The sequence below is a fragment of the Centroberyx affinis genome, unplaced genomic scaffold (genome assembly GCF_046629955.1).
Source record: "Centroberyx affinis isolate AG114_WGS23_722 - 3 ecotype Tasmania unplaced genomic scaffold, CSIRO-AGI_Caff_v1 ptg001376l_1, whole genome shotgun sequence".
NCBI classification, from domain to species: domain Eukaryota; kingdom Metazoa; phylum Chordata; class Actinopteri; order Beryciformes; family Berycidae; genus Centroberyx; species Centroberyx affinis.
In genome coordinates, this window is record NW_027279860.1 from 54670 (window position 1) to 76586 (window position 21917).

General features: G+C 41.0%; 3 protein-coding genes across 5 annotated transcripts; all 3 read left to right on the forward strand.

The window, feature by feature from the left end:
* The first annotated feature begins 963 nt into the window (after positions 1-963).
* LOC139649566 (E3 ubiquitin/ISG15 ligase TRIM25-like) lies at positions 964-4636 on the forward strand. 2 transcript variants are annotated; one of them, XM_071526002.1, is made up of 2 exons: positions 964-2603; positions 4591-4636. In XM_071526002.1, the coding sequence occupies exons 1-2, from the start codon at positions 970-972 to the stop codon at positions 4634-4636; spliced, it is 1680 nt and encodes a 559-aa protein (XP_071382103.1). In that variant the 5' UTR covers positions 964-969. The 2 variants fall into 2 exon arrangements, with proteins under 2 accessions (XP_071382103.1, XP_071382102.1); XM_071526001.1 differs by lacking the exon at positions 4591-4636 and having other exon boundaries at positions 964-3453.
* Positions 4637-7951: 3315 nt separating this feature from the next.
* Positions 7952-10461, forward strand: LOC139649570 (E3 ubiquitin/ISG15 ligase TRIM25-like). The gene has a single exon (XM_071526008.1). The coding sequence runs from the start codon at positions 7976-7978 to the stop codon at positions 9548-9550; it is 1575 nt and encodes a 524-aa protein (XP_071382109.1). The 5' UTR covers positions 7952-7975; the 3' UTR covers positions 9551-10461.
* A 1958-nt stretch (positions 10462-12419) lies between these two features.
* borcs5 (BLOC-1 related complex subunit 5) lies at positions 12420-17786 on the forward strand. 2 transcript variants are annotated; one of them, XM_071526005.1, is made up of 4 exons: positions 12420-12883; positions 13585-13728; positions 14272-14429; positions 15145-17786. In XM_071526005.1, exons 1-4 carry the CDS (start codon positions 12826-12828, stop codon positions 15376-15378), a joined length of 594 nt encoding a protein of 197 aa, XP_071382106.1. In that variant the 5' UTR covers positions 12420-12825; the 3' UTR covers positions 15379-17786. The 2 variants fall into 2 exon arrangements, with proteins under 2 accessions (XP_071382106.1, XP_071382107.1); XM_071526006.1 differs by lacking the exon at positions 13585-13728.
* Positions 17787-21917: the final 4131 nt, after the last annotated feature.

Here is a 21917-nt window from a genome sequence, read left to right on the forward strand (position 1 = left end):
AATTTAAAGATTTCAGATTTTCACATTTTTAAACTTTAAAGTAAACATCTGTGACTTATACATATAAATAAATCTCAATTTTGCTACTCTCTATCACTGAGTGATATAACACAATAATGATTCCACCCATAGCCAGTCCATAAAAGCTTTTACATTTGCCCCACCTACAGAAACTCAAACTTCATCAACAGAAAATCCAAGCTCCGCCCACACTGTTTGACTGACAGGTGATGTCTGGGAAGTGCAGTGCAGAAACACCACAGCAATGAACGCGTAGCAACAAAGATATGGAGACAAACTTTAAAAATGTTCTGTTACAGCACTCTCAAAATCTGGTCACACAAAAAATGCAGAGTGGACATTTCTCTCCCATTTCCATTCCTTCATTTATTTTACCTCTCTTAGTTCATATATTACAATACTGGCTCATCTCTGAACTAAAGGCATCAGCTTTCTGCAAGGTCTTTGTGAATTCTTGATACATGACATTCCTGTAATCCTTCAGTGCAACAAGTCACTATTATTTAACTACCCAGAAGTTGGCCCAATGGCAGAATGCATGAAGAAGGGGTTTTACTGCACACACTGTTGTTGTCACCCCAACTACAATATAAACAGTTATGTGATTCTGCACCAACTCATATCTGACAATAAAAGTCTTCTCAGAGGCTGTTCATTGGGACAAAATGTCATCAAATGAGGGTCTATGTTATAGAGTGGATCTATTTGGGGGTCCTTCATGGAATAAAAAAAGTGTAGAAACCCCTGATCTAACTTTACTGCAGGAATTTTTTTTTTTTTCATCATAATCTTCACTTCATGTTGTAAACGAGTGCTGAACACACACTGCCTCTGTAAACCACTTCTCTTTCTGTAATGAAGCAAACCCTGATTACTCCTCCTTCCTCTTCCTGTTTTCTGTTCAGAGGAAGTTAAACTATCTGACATTCACTGTCAGTGAGAAGTGAAATGGCGCAGCAAGGAATTCAGCTGGACGAGGCAAAATTCTGCTGTTCGATCTGTCTGGATCTACTGAAGGATCCGGTGACTATTCCCTGTGGGCACAGCTACTGCATGAGCTGTATTAAAGGCTGCTGGGATGAAGAGGATCAGAAGAAAATCCACAGCTGCCCCCAGTGCAGACAGATCTTCATACCAAGGCCTGTCCTGGTGAAAAATACCATGTTAGCAGATATAGTAGAGGAACTGAAGAAGACTGGACTTACAGCTGATCCTCCTGATCACTGCTATGCCGGACCTGGAGATGTGGCCTGTGATGTCTGCACTGGGAGAAAGCTGAAAGCCCTCAAGTCCTGTCTGGTGTGTCTGGCCTCTTACTGTGAGCAGCACCTCCAGCCTCACTATGAATCCTCTACCTTTAACAAACACAAGCTGGTCGACCCCTCCCAGAAGCTTCAGGAGAACATCTGCTCTCATCATGACGAGGTGATGAAGATGTTCTGCCGTACTGATCAGCAGTCTATCTGTTATCTCTGCTCCATGGATGAACATAAAGGCCACGACACAGTCTCAGCTGCAGCAGAAAGGACAGAGAGGCAGAAAGAGCTTGGGGTGAGTCGGCAAAAAATCCAGCAGACAATCCAGGTCAGAGAGAAAGACGTGAAGGTGCTTCATCAGGAGGTGGAGGCTACGAATCGCTCTGCTGATAAAGCAGTGGAGGACAGTGAGAAGATCTTCACTGAGCTGGTCCGTCTCATTGAGAAAAGAAGCTCTGAGGTGAAGGAGCAGATCAGATCCCGGCAGAAAGCGGAAGCGAGTCGGGCCAAAGGACTTCAGGAGAAGCTGAAGCGGGAGATCGCTGAGCTGAGGAGGAAAGACGCTGAGCTGGAGCGGCTCTCACACACAGAGGATCACACACATTTTCTACACAGTTACCCCTCGCTGTCACGTCTCAGTGAATCTACAGACTTTCACAGCATCAATATCCATCCTCTGCGCTACTTTGAGGATGTGACTGCGGCTGTGTCAGAGGCCAGAGATAAACTACAGGACATTCTTACAGAGGAATGGCCTAAGATCTCATTGGCAGTGACTGAAGTGGATGTTTTACTGCCTCAACCAGAGCCCAAGACCAGAGCCGACTTCTTACAATATTCACGGCAAATCACACTGGATGCAAACACAGCACACGCACTTCTGTTATTATCTGAGGGGAACAGAAAAGCAACACGTACAGCAGACGTACAGTCATATTCTAGTCACCCAGACAGATTCATGGACAGGGTCCAGGTCCTGAGTAGAGAGGGTCTGACTGGACGTTGTTACTGGGAGGTGGAGTGGAGTGGTGGGTGGGGAGCTTCAATAGCAGTCGCATATAAGGATATTAGCAGAACAGGGCGTGAAAGTCAATTTGGATACAATGACAAGTCTTGGGCAGTAGATTATATCTACAGTATTTGTCAATTCATATATAACAGTATCAGCACTCTCATGCCAGGCCCTCTGTCCTCCAGAATAGGAGTGTACCTGGATCACAAGGCAGGTATTCTGTCCTTCTACAGTGTCTCTGAAACCATGACTCTCCTCCACAGAGTCCAGACCAGATTCACTCAGCCTCTCTATCCTGGATTTGGGATTTTTGGGTTGTTTGGTCATCCTGGAGGCACTGTGGAGTTCTGTAAGCTCGAATAGACAGGTGTTATTAAAGCAGCAATGTGACATTCAAATATTTTTAATTTCTTAGTCTTTGTTGCTAAGCGCTCATTGCTGTGGTGTTTCTGCCCTGCACTTCCCAGAGATCACCTGTCAATCAAACAGTGTGGGCGGGACTGTACATTTTTTTTACTTGGATTTTTTGTTAATGGAGTTTGAGTTTCTCTTTTTTTTTTTGTCTCTTCAGCCATGGTGGCTATCACTGCTCATGCTAACTACCCAGTTCTTCTTCTTCTGTTTATTCCAAACAAACCGGAAACGTAAAACGCATCACTTCCTGTGCGGCAGAGGATTTTTTCCCAGGAAAGCGCTTCCAGACATCGGGTGTTTAGAACAGGAAAAGCTTTCATGAACTGCATATAGGGTAAATCACTATATCAAGTTGTGATAGAGAGTACCCAAATTGACATTTATTTCATATGAAACTGTTGTGTGGTCTTTATTGTTCTTATCTTTGTTGCATATTTGTATTACTCTAATATTTTCTCCTTTTTCTGTTCCACTGCATGGGCTTTAATGGAGCCAGCACTAGAAGGCTTCCCTTTATCATAGCTAAATAGTTGTTAATAAGTTGATTTTGTTCCTGGCACTTTGTGACTTTGTTAAGAAAAGTGCAGCACAAATGTCATAATTATCATTATAATCAGTAGTGAGAGCATTAATTGTTTTTCCTCCATAGTGCCGACATACTGGTTTAACAGATTGATTATGTGGATGAAGTGAATATACAGATAAAACGATTGAACAAGAATTCTATATCAGGCTTTAGCGATTGAATGTGTGAGCAAAATGAATATTTACAAAATTAATAAAGTTTTTCTCAAATATTGAATGAAGTGTTTCTTGTGTATTCATTCCAGGAAGTCTATCAAAGCTGCTAGAGAAAATGTGAAGCTAATATGACAGTATAACTGAGCCGATTCTGCAGTCTTAATATTATAATTGCACACAAAACTTGATATGTACACCCTCAGACTCGCCCTTCCTCGTATAAACATATACACATATCTACAAACATATTTTACATAAAGGATATCAACAGGTCAGCAGCTCTTTTAATGTCCTCTAATGTTTCTCCTTTAGCATTGTTTGCAGATGCAATTGACAATTCTAAGTCTAGTACATCATGAAAGGAATATATCAATAGATTAACAGATAGAGTATGTGGGGCTAGTAGACTCACGAGGCAAAACAGGGTCAAAATCCATGCTTGTAACCTGGATGTCACATGAACAGACTTAAACTTTGAGCGACATTTTTTCACAGAGGTTGCTGCTCTGAATATTTCATTACACATTCACAAAACTATATCTGTTTGCTCTGATTTGTTGTTTTTTTTGCAACCTCACATTTGAAATTATTTGTCCACAAATATTATTTACACATTCACAAAATGTTGTGCAAATGTCTTCTACACATTTACACATTATTTTTGTTTGCTTAAATATTTTTTTACACATTCAAATACATTCATACAAAAAATTTTCACATTTTCACAAATGGTGATATACACAAATCTGTTATTATCTGAGAGAAACAGAAAAGCAACATTTATAGAAGAAGTAATAATCATATTCTAGTCACCCAGACAGATTCATGGACAGGGTCCAGGTCCTGAGTAGAGAGGTTCTGACTGGACGTTGTTACTGGGAGGTGGAGTGGAGTGGTGGGTGGGGAGTTTCAATAGCAGTCGCATATAAGGATATTAGCAGAACAGGGGATGAATGTCAATTTGGATACAATGACAAGTCTTGGGCATTCAATTATACCTTCAGTAAATGTCAATTCATTCATAACAGTATCAGCACTCTCATGCCAGGCCCCCAGTCCTCCAGAATAGGAGTGTACCTGGATCACAAGGCAGGTATTCTGTCCTTCTACAGTTCACTTCACTCAGCCTCTCCATCCTAGATTCAGGCTTTCTGGTTTTGGAGTCACTGTGGAGCTCTGTAAGCTCAAATAGACAGGAGTTATTAAAGCAGCAATGTGTGACCTTCAAGTATTTTGTAATTTGTTTATTTGTCTGTGGTGTTGTTACACTGCACTTTCCAGAGATCACTTGTCAATCAAACAGTGTGGGCGGGACTGTGACATCAGGGCCGGCTCTAAACTGCTGGAGGCTCTATGGAAACTTTTCTGTGGAGGCCCCCTTTGAGACAAATCCTACCCACCATCAAGCTGTGAAGTAAATATGTAGTGTTTGAAGTATAGTATGTTTGTTACCTGTTATAAGATACAGCACATGAATATCAAAATAAAATGTAATAAATACAAAGGTGAATGTAGCTCTCTCCACTTGGACATGAGCTTAAAATGAAGATTTTCATGGGGGCCTCAGTCAATAAGAGTAATCTTTTGCTGTGGGTGGACCTTCCTCGAATCAGTGCTTATTTAATTTTTTTTAATTTTATGATCATTGGCATGTAATGTATCCAGTAAGAAGGGTAAGATTTGTTTTTTTCTAAAGTACAAAAAATACATTAAAGGATGCATGAGCCTCTAGGCATTTACCTATTCAGCCCATAGGGAGAACCGCCTGTGTGTGACGCCTTTTTCTTTGGGTTTTCTGTTGGTGAAATTTGAGTTTCTCTTTTCGTTGTCTGTTCAGCCATGGTGGCTATTGGTGCTCATGCTAACTACCCAGTTCTTCTTCTTCTATGTATTCCAAACAAACTGGATATGTAAAAAAACACATCACTTCGTTACTGGCTCATCTCTGAACTAAAGGCATCAGCTTTCTGCAGGGTCTTTGTGAATTCTTGATACATGACATTCCTGTAATCCTTCAGTGCCACATGTCACTGTTATTTTACTACCCAGAAGTTGGCCCAATGACAGAATGCATGAAGAAGAGGTTTTACTGCACACACTGTTGTTGTCACCCCACCTACAATATAAACAGTTATGTAATTCTGCACCAACTCATATCTGACAGAAAAAGATCTTCTCAGAGGCTGTTCATTGGGACAAAATGTCATCAAATGAGGGTCTATGTTATAGAGCGGATCTATTTGAAGGTCCTTGATGAAATAAAAAAAGTATAGAAACCCCTGATCTAACTTTACTGCAGGAAAAATAAACACATAAAAACAACAATACCCAGAATTCTCAGCAATTCTCATTGGGAATTTGTTATGGGGTCTTCAAATGTTTTCAGCTGTTTGGTAGATGATGTCTTTGAGATTGTTAATGCCTCCCTACTCTCTGGAATCTTTCCCACAGGTCTCAAACATGCTATTGTAACACCGTTGTTGAAAAAGAGTAATCTTGATCCATTTGTTTTTGAGAACTACAGACCAATCTCAAATCTTCCATTCCTGGGAAAAATTCTTGAAAAGGTTGTATACCAACAATTACATACGTATCTGTCACATAACAATTTGTTTGATGTTTACCAGTCTGGTTTTAGAGTTAACCACAGTACAGAAATTGCCCTGGTCAGAGTTGTTAATGATCTTAAAATTAGCTCAGACAACCATAAAGTTTCTGTTCTGGTACTTCTTGACCTCAGTGCAGCCTTCGACACAGTTGACCATACAATTCTTCTTCAGCGCCTTGAACACTGTTTAGGCCTTAAAGGCACAGTTCTTAACTGGCTTTCTTCCTATCTTACTGGAAGATCTTTCTCTGTTTCTATTGGTAACTTTGAATCAGATGAAGTAGGCATTCCATATGGAGTCCCTCAAGGGTCAATTCTTGGTCCACTGCTGTTTAATTTGTATATGCTCCCACTTGGGTCCATCATTCAGCAACACAACATTTCATATCACTCCTATGCTGATGACACACAGTTATACATATCTGTTTCTGCCAACTACCTTAGCCCAGTGAATGACCTCATCCAATGCATTGCTGATATCAAATATTGGATGGCCAAAAATTTTTTACAGCTAAATGATGACAAAACAGAGACTCTTTTAGTAGGTCCCAAGACTTTAAGGCACCAGATTCACTCTTTGTTATCTCCCCTGTCGGTCAAACCTTGTGAGCATGCCAAAAACTTGGGTGTGATTTTGGATGCTGATCTTAACTTTCAGAAGCACATATCTAATATCTCCAAGAATGCCTTTTTTTCATCTGAGGAATATATCTAAAGTTAGAAGCTTCCTGTCACAGTCAGACTTTGAAAAGCTGGTTCATGCTTTCATTTCCAGTAGACTAGATTACTGTAATGCACTTTTTGCTGGACTGACAAAGCAGGTGTTAAATAAACTCCAGCTTATTCAGAATGCTGCAGCCAGAGTATTAACTAAAACCAAAAGGTTTGAACATATCACTCCTATTTTAACTTCTCTTCACTGGCTCCCAGTAAAACAAAGAATTTATTTTAAAATACTTCTTATTGTTTTTAAATCTGTGAATGGCTTAGCTCCTTCTTACGTCGCTGACATGCTCACTGAATACACACCGGACAGATCCCTTAGATCATCAAATAAAGGTCTCTTTATTATACCTAGAATAAACTCTAAATCAGCTTATGGTGCCTTCAGTCATTATGGTCCTACTCTCTGGAATTCTCTACCACATGAACTAAGGTCTGCTACAACCGTGTCTTCTTTTAAAAGCAGACTAAAAACATATCTCTTTTCGCAAGCTTTTAGTTAGGTTTAAAGTGTGTGGTTAACAGGAGAACTTTTATTGTATTTTATTTTAGAATCAGTATTATTACTATTATTCCCTTTTTAATAATAGTGATAATACCTTCTTATCTTATTCCTTTTTATTGTAATACCTTATATATTTTTATCTTCTTATATGTTTTTATTTATGTAATACCTTCTTATGTTATATGTCCCTATCTTATATGTTTTTGTCATGTATGTTCTTTGCCTATTTTTTGCTTTTTATTTTGAAGCACATTGAGTCTACGCCTGTTGTATGAAATGTGCTATATAAATAAACTTGAACTTGAACTTCAGAACTACGTCAATTCCTGCTGCCTCCATTTTATTTGTCATAATCTTCACTTCATGTTGTAACCGAGTGCTGAACACACACTGCCTCTGTAAACCGCTCCTCTTCCTGGAATAAAGCAAAGCCTGATAACTCCTCCCTCGTCTTCCTGGTCTCAGGTACAGCCAATTCAGATATTTCCTTGTTCCCTCCCCTTTCACAGATCTGCCAGTTTAAAGATGGGTGTGAACATCATGTTGTGAAGTGCAAGAGCTGACAAGCCCGTTCACTGCAGATCAAGAAATGAACATGAACAAAAGGAACAAAGGTTTGGTTTGGATCGGAGCCCAACTTTTACCTGTTCAGACAAAGTTAAACTATCTGACATTCACTGTCAGTGAGAAGTGAAATGGCGCAGCAAGGAATTCAGCTGGACCAGGCAAAATTCTGCTGTTCGATCTGTCTGGATCTACTGAAGGATCCGGTGACTATTCCCTGTGGGCACAGCTACTGCATGAGCTGTATTAAAGGCCACTGGGATGAAGAGGATCGGAAGAAAATCCACAGCTGCCCCCAGTGCAGACAGACCTTCATGCCAAGGCCTGTCCTGGTGAAAAATACCATGGTTGCAGATATAGTGGAGGAACTGGAGAAGATCAGACTTACAGCTGCTCCTCCTGATCGCTGCTATGCCGGACCTGGAGATGTGGCCTATGATGTCTGCACTGGGAGAAAGCTGAAAGCCCTCAAGTCCTGTCTGGTGTGTCGGGCCTCTTACTGTGAGCAGCACCTCCAGCCTCACTATGAATCCTCTACCTTTAAAAAACACGAGCTGGTCGACCCCTCCCAGAAGCTTCAGGAGAACACAGTCTCAGCTACAGCAGAAAGGACCGAGAGGCAGAATGAGCTCGGGGTGAGTCGACAAAAAATCCAGCAGAGAATCCAGGACAGAGAGAAAGACGTGAAGGTGCTTCAACGGGAGGTGAAGGCTACGAATCGCTCTGCTGATAAAGCAGTGGAGGACAGTGAGAAGATCTTCACTGAGCTGGTCCGTCTCATTGAGAAAAGAAGCTCTGAGGTGAAGGAGCAGATCAGATCCCGGCAGAAAACGGAAGCAAATCGGGCCAAAGAACTTCAGGAGAAGCTGAAGCAGGAGATCGCTGAGCTGAGGAGGAAAGACGCTGAGCTGGAGCGGCTCTCACACACAGAGGATCACACACATTTTCTACACAGTTACCCCTCGCTGTCACGTCTCAGTGAATCTACAGACTTTCCCAGCACCGATATCCGTCCTCTGCGCTACTTTGAGGATGTGACTGCAGCTGTGTCAGAGGCCAGAGATAAACTACAGGACATTCTTACAGAGGAATGGCCTAAGATCTCATTGGCAGTGACTGAAGTGGATGTTTTACTGCCTCAACCAGAGCCCAAGACCAGAGCCGACTTCTTACAATATTCACGTCAAATCACACTGGATCTAAACACAGCACACGCACGTGTGTCATTATCTGAGGGGAACAGAAAATCAACATTTACAGCAGACGTACAGTCATATTTTAGTCACCCAGACAGATTCATGGACAGGGTCCAGGTTCTGAGTAGAGAGGGTCTGACTGGACGTTGTTACTGGGAGGTGGAGTGGAGTGATGGGTGGGGAGCTTCAATAGCAGTCGCATATAAGGATATTAGAAGAAAAGGGGATAAATGTCAATTTGGATACAATGACAAGTCTTGGGCATTAGATTATACCTTACATGATTGTCAATTCGAACATAACAGTATCCAAACTCCCATCCCAGGCCCTCGGTCCACCAGAATAGGAGTGTACCTGGATCACAGAGCAGGTATTCTGTCCTTCTACAGCGCCTCTGAAACCATGACTCTCCTCCACAGAGTCCAGACCAGATTCACTCAGCCTCTCTATCCTGGATTTGGGTTTTTTGGTAGTTTTGGAGACACTGTGGAGCTCTGTAAGCTCAAATAGACAGGAGTTATTAAAGCAGCATTGTGTGACATTCAAGTTTTTTTAATTTGTTAGATTTTATTGCTAAGCGCTCGTTGCTGTGGTGTTTCTGCACTGCACTTCCCAGAGATCAGCTGTCAATCAAACAGTGTGGGCGGGACTGTTACATTTTTTTACTTGGATTTTTTTGTTGATGAAGTTTGAGTTTCTCTTTTCTTTGTCTCTTCAGCCATGGTGGATATTACTGTTCATGCTAATTGCCCAGTTCTTCTTTTCAAACAAACTGGAAATGTAAAATGCATCACTTCCTGTGCAGCAGAGGATTTTTTCCCAGGAAAGAGCTTCCAGACGTCGGGTGTTTAGAACAGCGAATGGAAATGTTTTCATGAACTGGATATAGGTTGAATCACTATATCAAGTTATGATAGAGAGTTTTATTTATTTATTCATATGAAAACATAAACTGTTGTGTGGTCTATATAGTTTTTATCTTTGTTGCATATTTGTATTGCTCTAATATTTTCTGCTATTTCTGTTCCACTGCATGGGCTTTAATGGAGCCAGCACTAGAAGGCTTCCCTTTATCATAGCTAAATAGTTGTTCATAGGTTGATTTTGTTCCTGGCACTTTGTAATTTTGTTAAGAAACGTGCACTACAAATGTCATTGTAATTATTATAATCAATAAGGAGAGCATTATTTTTTTTCCTCCACAGTGCCAACATACTGGTTTAACAGATTGATTATGTGGATGAAGAGAATATATAGATGGAAAGATTGAACAAGAGTCCTATACCAGGCTTTAGTGATTGTATGTGTGAACAAAATGAATGTTTACAAAAATGAATAAAGTTTTTTTCCAAGAATGAATGAAGTATTTCTTGTGTATTCATTCCAGGAAGTCTATCAAAGCTGCTAGAGAAATTGTGAATATAATAATATAATATGATAGTATAACTGAGCCGATTCTGCAAAGTCAAATGAAGCAAAATAAGAAATATTTATATGTCAATTTTGTTATGACTACAGGAAAACATGTTAGTAAATCAGATTTGGATGTAGACAAGTATATAAAACAGTAATGGGGTTCATATATACTGATTTTTACTGATGAATCCAAAGAGTGGAGGCAGGATTTGGACTATATGTGTTGAATCTCCAAATCCAACAAGGATTTCTACAACAGATGGCTTGTTGGTGATTTCCATTGAATTATTGCAATAGTCTGGGCTTCATGGTGGGTGGAGGAAGTCAAAACAAGCAAAGCCGTTATTTGCTCTGACTCAGCTGCCGCCTTATTGGCCTTTAAGAGTGGGACATCAAAGTTCGCCCTGACCTTGTTAATGAGATATCATTATGTTTAAACAGAATAGCGAGAGTGTGGAGGTTTTTATGGGAACCAGGACATTCGGGAGTTGAGGGCAATGAAACAGTGGACAAACCTGCCAAGGAGTCACTTCAGAAAGAAACAATTGATTTCACATTACTATTTGGCAGACCAGAGTGCTATAATATATTCAATGGGCTTGAAAAGGAGTGGCAGACGGAATAGGAGCAATAAAAAAAAGAGGGAGGTTTAGTTTTCGGTTCTGTAAAAGGGAATAGTGAATAAAGGCTGTAAGTGGAAGTCATCATTTTGCATAATTTTCTAGCATCTCTGCCGTTTTTGTGTGCAGTCCAAAATCCTTATATAAATGGGCTTTTTGAAAAATGCCAGAAAATATGGGCTAAGGGTTAAACGGATACCTATGTTTTATTCCATGAGTTAAAATACATCATACTTTTAGTTAGGCTACTTTGAATATTTATTTTTGCAAAGAAAATGCTGATCATCAGGGAAAGTGGACTATAGCACAAATAAAGTTATGAGCAACTTCCTTTAGCTCTCATCCTGACTGTGTTTCATTCAGAGTATTAAGATTTTCATAGCGTTGCATTGAATAGTTATTAGGGGTCCAAGCACTGTAGGTGCTGGAACCCTATTGCTCTTCTTTGTGTCTTTTTTATATAATAATAAATTGTATTAAGCAAAATACAGTCATAGAATAGGAATAATATACAACAATAGTATACAGTAGTATGCTCATTAACAAAATAGAACCATTGTCGTTGTTTTCTTCTTCTTCTTCTTCTTCTTCTTCTTCTTCTTCTTCTTCTTTTTCTGCCTTAAACATCTGAATAATCACTGTACCAACAGTTCCCCTGCAGTTACTCAGATTTTCCCCTAGGTGGCAGTTGTCGATCAGTTAAAAACACTATAATAAGATGGTTTCACTTTTTGCATTCAAATAAGATTCAGTTAAACATTTCAAAAGCTGTCTGCAGCAGTCTATCCATCCATCCAACCATCCATCCACCAGCAAGCAAAACAGTTTCAGAAAGTTTTCAGTCAATCAATAATATCTGTTCTAAAATACTATGTAGTCTAGTAAGATACTGGCCAACACCTCAGTCAACTGCAGAACGATATTTTCATCGTCACAACACTAACATCCTAAAACTCTATAGTAATTATTCAGATGTTTAATAGGGGTATCCATTAAAGTTATGGGGACAAGTAGAGCAATGACTGATGACTGACAAGATATTATTATTTGGTCAATGCTTGAAATTATTAGCAGTTGAGGTGATTATGATTAAACTTTCCTTTAGAAGTAATTAGAACATAAATTGTCAGATATTGCCTTTTTACAATGTCTGCAATTGTATGTTTATATTACAGTAAATCTGACTAAAATGAAGATACTGACAGTTGTGATGGACCTGAAAATCTAGCATTTATTAGCCCACCCTCACAAACCAAAGACAGCCTGATCTGAGTCTGCGCGCGTTTGGTCATGTGATCAATATTTACGGAAGTGGCTCCTCACCACAACCTTTAAATTGTGACAACGTTCAGTCGACCAGCTGTTCGAACTCACACTGATGTTTAAAATATGTTAATTTGTGCGAGGCATCACTTATTTACAGTCAGGAGTCAACTTGAGACTTTGCTTTAAAGGGACGAACGTTAACTCGCGTGGAAACATTAGCGAGGGCGTTTGACAGCTAGCTAACTTTGCTAGCTGATGCGGTTACCTAGCTTACACAGTAACACTACAGAGCTAACGTAAGGTTACTCGTGACTCTTAGTTTCCTTCCGCTACAGTGTAGTCTGGTTGTCATGCCACTGTCATTTAGGGTGTTTTTGGAGATCGTGTGAAGTCTTTGCGGTTTATCGTCCGACAAATACATCTCGCTCCCATCTGTGTTGGGAGACGTTAACGGAAGCTAACCGCTAACAGTTAGCTAGCACCATGGGAGCCGAACAAAGTGGAGATTCGGAACACAAACACTCCGATTACAGCTCATCAGGTGAAATTACCTTTCGTGACATTCATTACAGAATTATCTTCTTCTTTTTTTTTTTTTTTTTTACCAGATTCTACTGAACTAAACCAATATGCCATTATGTAGTGTATCAAACAACTGATTGTTGGCCAATTCACAAAGCAGGCATTTCATTGGAGCAGGTCCAACTGGATCAAATGCAATATATATGACGATGCACGTTAAAAGCTACCTGCAAACTGTTCAATTATGTTCTGCTAAATGTTGAATAAAACGTTCTCAAACTTATGAGAGATCCTGCATCCTGTGACTACACTGTAACAAGGCTAGATCGTCTAAAGCAGTGGTTCTCAACGTGGGGTCCGGGGACCACCAGGGGTCCTTGAGGGCATCCCAGGGGGTCCCCAGCAAATTGATGAATTGTTAAACTTCATTATTTAATTTACAAGAACAATTATAGAATGTAGGAGACTGACTATTTTGATCATAGTTTCACTGTTTCATCTCTCTCCCTACAATACAGATAGCCATGGAGTTCTGGACAAAATCATATCTAACAATAAAAATATTCTCAGATATGGGCCCGAGGGACAAAATCGCATTAAATGGGGGTCTGTGGCTCTAATGTGGGCTAAATTAGGGTCCTTGATATGAAGAAGGTTGAGAACCACTGGTCTAAAGTACCACTAAGACTGGTGATGATAATGGGGGTGTTGTCATTGCAGTGGTGCCCTCCCCAGCCAAGCAGAAGGCTAAGATGGATGATATTGTGGTTGTGGCCCAAGGGACGCAGTCACTGCGTAATATCCACAACGACCCAGATGTCATCAAGCTTCAGGAGATCCCCACCTTTCAGCCACTTTTGAAAGGTAACCTGAAGTCTCCCAAAGGCTGATGTGGATGTTTTTTGCGACCTCAGCATGCAGACAGAACTAATAACTAAAGACAGCCAAAACATTGACCTTAGGAAACACACTTGCAGTCAACAAGCTCTCAGCTTTATAACCAAGATAAAAATTAGATACACATTTATGAAGCCCATAAATATATAAGATAGAAAAATGCCTTAATTCTTGTTGTCAATGGAACTGAGTGTGTTGGAGTGATTTGGAGCACCAGTTTAGGACATTCGCTTGGCTACCATTTCAGTTTCCCCATGCTGATCATTAAAGTTTCACCTCATCTCATCTCCCAACAATTCCCATCAGCCCATTTTTAAATTCTGTCTAGTGAAGCTAATTGTAGCTGAAAACCACCAGCGCTGGGTTGATTGTCCTGAGCCAAGGTTTCTATGTAGACACACTCCTTAAATAGCACATGGGATGCTGTGTATCGGTAATGACAATAATTGCCCAGTGTTTTGCGCTGTTCCAGTATGCACATTAAAATACTTTGGTGTTCACTCTCCACAGGAGTGCTGAGTGGCCAGACGTCCCCCAGCAGTGTGTGTCTGGAGAGGCTGGACTCGGCCCAGGTTCTGCAGCTCTGCGTCCGCTACCAGGACCACCTGCACCAGTGTGCCGAGGCCGTGGCCTTCGACCAGAACGCCCTGGTCAAGAGGATCAAAGAGGTAAAGCCACCAAAACACTGCATTGGACAGTTGGCATGCAGGATTTCTCATTGCTCAATCCCTCCCCAAAAATGGAGCATTAAGTTTGCACAATGTTGCTGCTGGTACTAAGATAACAACATTGTAAACTATTGCATGCCATATAGTATAAAGCCACCAACATAAGCATATTTTTGTTTCCTCATAAATTGTCAGAAATCTTTGTATTTTATTTCCAAACACACAAATTGATGTCAAATATGTAAGACCTCATACAGTCTAAGATGGATTGACATATTGTTGTTAGCATATATTTAAAAACCTTTTTGTTTTTTTTGCTTGATTAATAAAGCCAGGTAGGTCTGGGAAAACTGTATGTTGAAAATTCATACATTCATTAGACTCTTGGAATGATTTCTTATATTCATTCACATCTCATTCTCTCGCTCTCTCTCTCTCTCCCTCCCTCTCTCTCTCTCTCTCTCTCTCTCTCTGTATCTAAATGTCAATTGTACTTGTGTGGGCTGCTTCTACTGTGGAGTTTTGGTACATTCAGTTCTGTTGGTGGTATTTGTGTGTGTGTTTGTGGTTGAGTGTAGGAGTTGATGACTTTTCTTATGTGTTTTAGTTAGTTTTTCTTCTGTTTTGTTTTGAGATGATTCATTAAAGAACATCAAAAGTCAAGTCTTTCTCTCTCTCTCTCTCTGTTTTCCTATCTCCCTCTGTGTCCTTCCAGATGGACTTATCAGTGGAGACCCTGTTCAGCATCATGCAGGAGCGGCAGAAGCGCTACGCCAAATACGCAGAGCAGATCCAAAAGGTCAACGAGATGTCCATGATCCTGCGGCGCATCCAGATGGGCATCGACCAGACGGTGCCGCTGATGGAGCGCCTCAACAACCTGCTGCCCGAGAGCGAGCGCCTGGAGCCCTTCAGCATGAGGCCCGACGGGGATTCTGCCACCAAGTAGCCTCCTTGAAACAAACACAGCTGCTTCCTACCCAAGTCTTCATGCACATCCAGCCCTCTCAGCAGAGGGAAGTCCAGGTTTGTCCAGCTGTAGAGATTCACACCCTTCAAACCCAAAGCTTTACCTGTGGAAGCAATTTTTATTTTCATGGTAAAGGAGGAGCTCAGCTATAAAAGTTTGAGTTCTGGTCAGCCCTTCAGGCCATTAGAATTTTTTTTAAGGGAAGGTTTGCTGAGCACACTAGCTATTTTTCAGCACAGTCCTACTTCACATTTCCACACATACATGCATTCAAACCTGGGAGCTGGCCAGTAAAACCAAGACCCTCTGCTGTTGGCCACTGAGCAGCTCCACTGGAGCAGCTGGCAATTTTTGAAGTGCTTTTCTCAAGGGTATGCCAACAGTTGCTGAGGGTGGGGAGATGATTACTCATCCACTTTCCCTGCCTAGATCCCAGCTGGTCCAGGGAATCAAACTGGCGATCTTCCGGGCACAAGTCAGTTTCTCTAATCTTAAGGCAGGAGAGAAACGTACACACTTGATTGACAGAGTTGGACTGAACTCCAAACGCTCCAAAAAATTGTCCTACAGAAATATTGCAGGTATAAGAGTGTGTGTGTGTGTGTGTCTGTGTGCAACATGGAAGCAACATGGAAGAATCTCATCACTGTCTCTCATTGAACTGCTGCTCTAAAGTTGCGCTTACACCTGCCCAAACCTCAAAGGTGTTTGAGAACTTTCTGTGGGTTGATTGTGGATCTGACGCACCACAGTGTGTTCAGTCTCGCTTGTTCTCTCGCTTGTTGAAGACCCCTTCCATGAACTGCTGACATGCAGATCAGCCACTTTTTTTTTTTTTTGTGGCGTATCGTTGTATCCTTTAGGGGGCAGTACAAACCACTGCATTACGACACACTGGAGAGAAACAAGAGGGATTATTGCCAATGGATCGCACGAGGAGAGTGGAGATACAATGGGGATTAAATGAGAAACTTGTTCGACCACAAGGCTGCATGGACAGAGGATAGTCTGAAATGTTCTCACCTTATGAACTACTGTTTTCCTGTGGAGAAAATTCTGCTTTAATTTATTGAGATAATTGTGCCCAACTGGCTGTGTCAAGCCTGTATGTGCATGTGAAACAATGAAGGGAGAGAAAAACACACGTCAGAGCTTTTTTCCGGGGATAGACAGTAAACATTCTAGCAAGTTACACCCTCTTCATACCCTGCTTGTTGATCTCCATTCAAACCACATATTTTTAGATCATCAGCGAACCAAATTTCAACAGTTGCTCTGTATTTTTTTGACTGATGTTAGCCAAACGTCTTACATACCAAAGATTAACGCTTCTGAAGGCCGTTGAAGAAAGTGACACTTTAGAAACAGTTGATCATACCATTGGTCTCCTTGAGGAAATCATTGTATACCTTAATAACTGATCAAGTAAACTTCACTGCTTAATCTGTTGATCTATTTGTTTGTGATGTGTCGCATGTTATGCTGCCTAGGCTTAACTATCTAATCACAGGTTGATATTGCAGCGTTGCAATCAAAAAACTGACTAAAGTCACATGATTATGGCAGCAGTGGGACAGTGTGTGTTCATTTACATCCACCAGGTGGAGCCAGAGATAGCCCAACGCCGTCTGTGGCTGCTTGACACACACATTTTAGGCATGTAGCTGCACATCTTATCCAGAGCTGCGTCCAATGAGTGAGTCAGGTAGAGGCTTCAGTGTCGAGGACACTATGGCAGGATGCTTCTGCCAGAGTTTCAGAAAGCGTCATTCGCCTCCCCTTGTGTACACCCACCCCAGCCTGTTGCTTTACTATAAATATCATCTTCTAACGCTCAACATTTGGTTCACAGAGACAAGAAGCTGATGTAAACAGTCTATTTGTAGCCTTCCATGAAGCTCATTCAGATTTTACTGTGGCATTTGCATGTATTTTGCAAATATAATTTCTTTGTTGTTCATGTTAATTCCCTGTGTCATATTCTTGTTCCTTGTGTTACAACATTTATGTATTAACCTGGGAAACCAACTCTGAATTCGACATTTAACTGATGGTGAGTGGCTCTTCAGTGGGTTGCGCAGTGGATGGTGTTGTTTCTAGTAAGCCATGGTAGTCTTCATTAGAATGATTTTGGACATTCTTGAATTTTTCATTGGTGTAAAAACACGCAGAAATCTTTCAATTACACCTGCAAAAGCGTCCTCCTCCGGTTGGCTTGCTTTGAGGTACAGAATTAGCCCAGTTCATTGACATAAGGCACATAAGGCAGAGACAAGTTTTCTTTTGAATTTAAAGCAGAACTCCTTTGATATGTTATCGCCTTTCATGTGTAAATTAAAAAGGGTGAAAATGTCTTAAATGGCCTCGGGGGTATTGTTTGAACATTGGAGCTGAAATGGAAATTGTCATCGCATTCTGTGGAGAGGAGGTGTTAAAGTTCCTCCGAGTCTTTGTAATGAAGAATAGCTTGTGACGCTCAAAGCTGGATATTAACGCCACGAGATGATACAATACGATTTGCCACCAGGAAATTCATTCTCTGAAATGAAAGAGAAATCCAATTTCCCCTGTATACTTCTCATTTGAATATAAATCAAAGGCTGGTTTGCTCCCGTTTCCCTTCCTGTTTTGCGTATTCAAAATTGGAACCGTACTCATGAAAATAAGTCTGGGTTTCATATCTCTGTCATCTCGTAGGGTAAAACACGACCCCAACACCGGACGTTTGTGTTCGGGTACAATTTTCTGTCCCAAGACACGTACACAAGTACGTTCTTGAAATGGGAAATCCATGTAATGCAATTACTATTATCTTAAATATTCCAGCTATTTGAGTCAACAGACATAAATAGTCCTCAAAAACTGGCTTCTTTTTCAGACCTGCATCATATAATAGCTGCAAATAATTCATAGTTTGTAACCTGCTTGGATCGGAGTTTAGCAGATCAGAACAATTCAGATAGTGTGGTGTAAGTTGTCGCTTACAGAAACGTATACTGAATCGACTTTGAGATACTTTTGTGTGAGTATCTAAACTCTCTGGCAATCGTTGTATCATATTATCATTCCTATGTGTCAAATCCAATCCTTCTGGCTCCTAAGCAGGCTGAAACAGACCATTAAAGTATCTGAAAATGCTGTTTGGCCCAGGTCTGTTGTAAATACCAGTAAGTAGCCTGAGGAAAGGCGTCCCTTAGATGATTGCCTGTATTGACGATATTGACTTTCATCCTGTAAAATTACCCAGCACTGCTTTTTTATTTGACACCCAGTCACCTCCAGTGATAGATACTCTGCGGACCCTCCCTCTTGAATCGCAGCCAAACATTATCCCTCTTACTGGAGACATGAATTCTACCTCAGACCAGATCTATCGTTGGATATCTAATAAAGTACTTTGTTGCTTCATTGCACAGTCGAGTCCTCAAGGACACCGAGTGACGTGTCCCTCCGCTGAAACGCCACTACTTCAGCAGTCAGATTCACCAGCGTTTAGGAGGACAGCGGTATATCAAGGAACGAGCCCATTAGAGCGTCTGGAGTGAATTTAGGAAATTCGCTCCAGACGCCTTCGGTCTCTACATCACATACAGTGTAATTAGGAATTTATATCTTCACCTGTCTGTCTAAGATGTCGGCATTTCACCAGAAAGTGCCAGAGCGGCGAGGTCAGCTGTTTCTGGTGTGACTGGAGTTTGGTTCAGTTCAGTGTCTTGTTTAAAGGCACTTCAGCAGGAATGGATTCGTTGGCTGTTGTGAGGATTTAAAGGTCCCATATTATTCAGGTTTCATGATTTTGTGTTATGGTTTCATGATATTTTGTGAATAAATGTCATTTAGTTAAAAGGGAATTTATTGAATGAATTTGAAGACTAAGTGCTCACAGGCAAACAGTCAATACTGGACCCTGATTGGCCGAAAATACCAGCCTTACTTTGAATTCAGATTGGCTAACTGGTGACTGGAGGTGTTCCAGTTCAAATGCTGCAAACTGGCCTGATTGGGAGGATTTTTGTAATTGTTTTGTGAGGAGAGCCAATCAGGACCAAGGCCAGTTGTGATTCGTTGACCTATTGAAAAGGCTAGATTATTAAAAATCCAACCACTTAAACAAAATAAAATTTTAACATATTCATTAAACACCTTTGATCATACAGTATATGTATTATATGAGCAGAAGATAATTTGAATTCCTAATATAAGGCCCCTTTAACCTGTAACCAGTGTCTCTCTACCAGGCCACTTGCAGCTCCACCCAGTCTAGATGGGTGAAGTAAAGGAGTAACACCTTCAATAACTACAGTTTCGGTGCCTTTGACCAAGGCACTGAGACCCTAAACTGTTCCTGCAGAATTGCTCAAGCAGCCAACAGCACAAGACTGTCATAGATCTGTGCAGCTCCGGGTGGAAGCATACGAATGTGTGTAACACTCCCTCCCCCACAACTACTTTGGTGTAAATAAGAATCTGTTCCTAATCGACTTGTCTGGTTAAATAAAGGTTGAATGATAATCACGCTAAAACGGATAAACCCAGGATAATGAAGTTTTAGGCGAGATGCAACATTTAAATAGTTTCAGGACTTGCTTTTGATCAAATGTAGGACAGTGAGAGACTCAGATGGTGATTCAGTGCCACCGGGGCGGCTGCCACGAAATACGAGTGACAGCATCATGTCTCATCCGAAACAGCCTGTGGCCAAACAAACAGCAGCTCATTACAGCATCGGTTTGGATCGTCGTCTGCATGGGAGCAAGGTGACATTGGTTCACTTTGTGCAGGGAGGAGCGATGTGGTGCAATAAATTCTTTCTCTTTTGTTTTTTTTTGTTTCTGTTTACATCTCGCCGGTCGCAGTGTTTCACCGAAGGTACTTGAACTTTGGATGCACTGGCTTGTGATTACCAGAGCAGAACAACCTCGCAAGTGGTTTCAGCCAAGCAATCTGTTTGGTCAAAGATGCGATCCAAACACACAAATAGTTCCCATAAAGCACAGCTGTGTGTTATCAGAGACAGAGAGAGCGTTGGTCGTGATGCTGATGTGTGTAGTAACCAGAGGGGTAGCTGGAAATCTAATGCCGCTTTCTCCTGTTTTATATTCTTACAGGATTCCTACACAGTTTCAGTTTTAAACCTAAATAAATGTTTCAAACCTTAATGTCTTCATTTGAAGATTTTCGTGTTCTGTATGATTTCAGGTTTACGCCATCTTGCCCCTACTAACTCTGCCTTATCACTCCATAGATGATTATTCACAGCAAAAATATCAAGAGTATATGAGATGATGTAAAACCGAGAAAATGTGTAGTTGAATGTATTCTGGGACAGTACAACATTATTTTCTATGCTTTTCCAAATGTTTTTGTGCAATTTCCAAACTTATTAAGACCTGGAAATTACCTGTGTAGGAAACCTGTTCTTATGCAGGTGCACTACATCAAAGAAAACTTTTAAGACCAAACACGTGTTGGGAAACGTCATATAAAAGCTGTTGGCAATGTGTTGAAATACACAACACTCGGGGTGTGTGTGTGTGTGTGTGTGTGTGTGTGTGTGTGTGTGTGTGTGTGTGTGTGTGTGTGCGCTGAAAGGTCTTCTCCAAACGATCGTTTTTGTGAAGACTAAATATTCCATCCATAATTCATAGAAGTTGCACTCAGGAGGAGGAGGAGGAGGAGAGTGGAGGAAGCCCAGTGAGACAGGAGCCACGTCCATCACCGTTTCATTATGTTGTTCACCAAGTTGAGTGAGTCAAACAAGCCCGCGGGACTTCACATCCGCTCTCCGCTCAGTGCAAAAGCAGACTGTTACATTTTGTAGGACAGTTTCTTTTCCACCCAAAGTAGCGTTTTTACTGTACAACTGTAGGTTACAAATAGGCAGTTTCTTTTGTAGCGGTTTGATGGTTGCTTTAAGTGAAAAATACATAAATAGAAATATTAGCTTTATTAGTAGGAGTACACAAATGGAGAATACCATCATCTTGGAGTTTATCCAGTTGTAAATAGAGCCGCTATAGTCCCACTGAGGTCATCTGCAATGCTATCATGCTCAGAAATAATGAAAGAGGCCTGGATTTAGTGCAATGGTTACAGCATGAACAATGCCAGTAGGAACAGCACTATTCATTACGGCTTCATTTAAGAGGAAATGCATGTACCGCTTCGCTCCATAACAATAACAAGTGGGAGGAATTCATTATTCACTATTATTCAGATGCAAATTTAAATGTATCCTCTACAAGAACCTCTTCTTCAGCTGCCACTTAGCCGGGTGCTCTCGCTTTGTTTTGTTGGGGATTTTTTTTGTTTTGTTTTTTTCTTTTTTTTCATCACGCCGCGTATCAATTATGCCGAGTGGGTCCTTCACATTGATCACCAGATAAGTGGTTGAGCCAAATGATTTGTTCCAGAAACGCAGGCAGATGGGTTTGTGCTGTATATGTTAGTGAAAGGACTCTTGACGACACTTGTGGTTTGATCAGGACAAGACTCAGTGAGCATGTTGGACTAAACAG

Bases quoted from the DNA above. Each gene is read 5' to 3' on its own strand.
- borcs5 (XM_071526005.1), top strand. From the start codon at position 12,826: ATGGGAGCCGAACAAAGTGGAGATTCGGAACACAAACACTCCGATTAC. The intron at 13,729-14,271 runs GTAACCTGAAGT...CACTCTCCACAG, and splicing joins CTTTCAGCCACTTTTGAAAG to GAGTGCTGAGTGGCCAGACG. The intron at 14,430-15,144 runs GTAAAGCCACCA...GTGTCCTTCCAG, and splicing joins TGGTCAAGAGGATCAAAGAG to ATGGACTTATCAGTGGAGAC.
- LOC139649570 (XM_071526008.1), top strand. From the start codon at position 7,976: ATGGCGCAGCAAGGAATTCAGCTGGACCAGGCAAAATTCTGCTGTTCG.
- LOC139649566 (XM_071526001.1), top strand. From the start codon at position 970: ATGGCGCAGCAAGGAATTCAGCTGGACGAGGCAAAATTCTGCTGTTCG.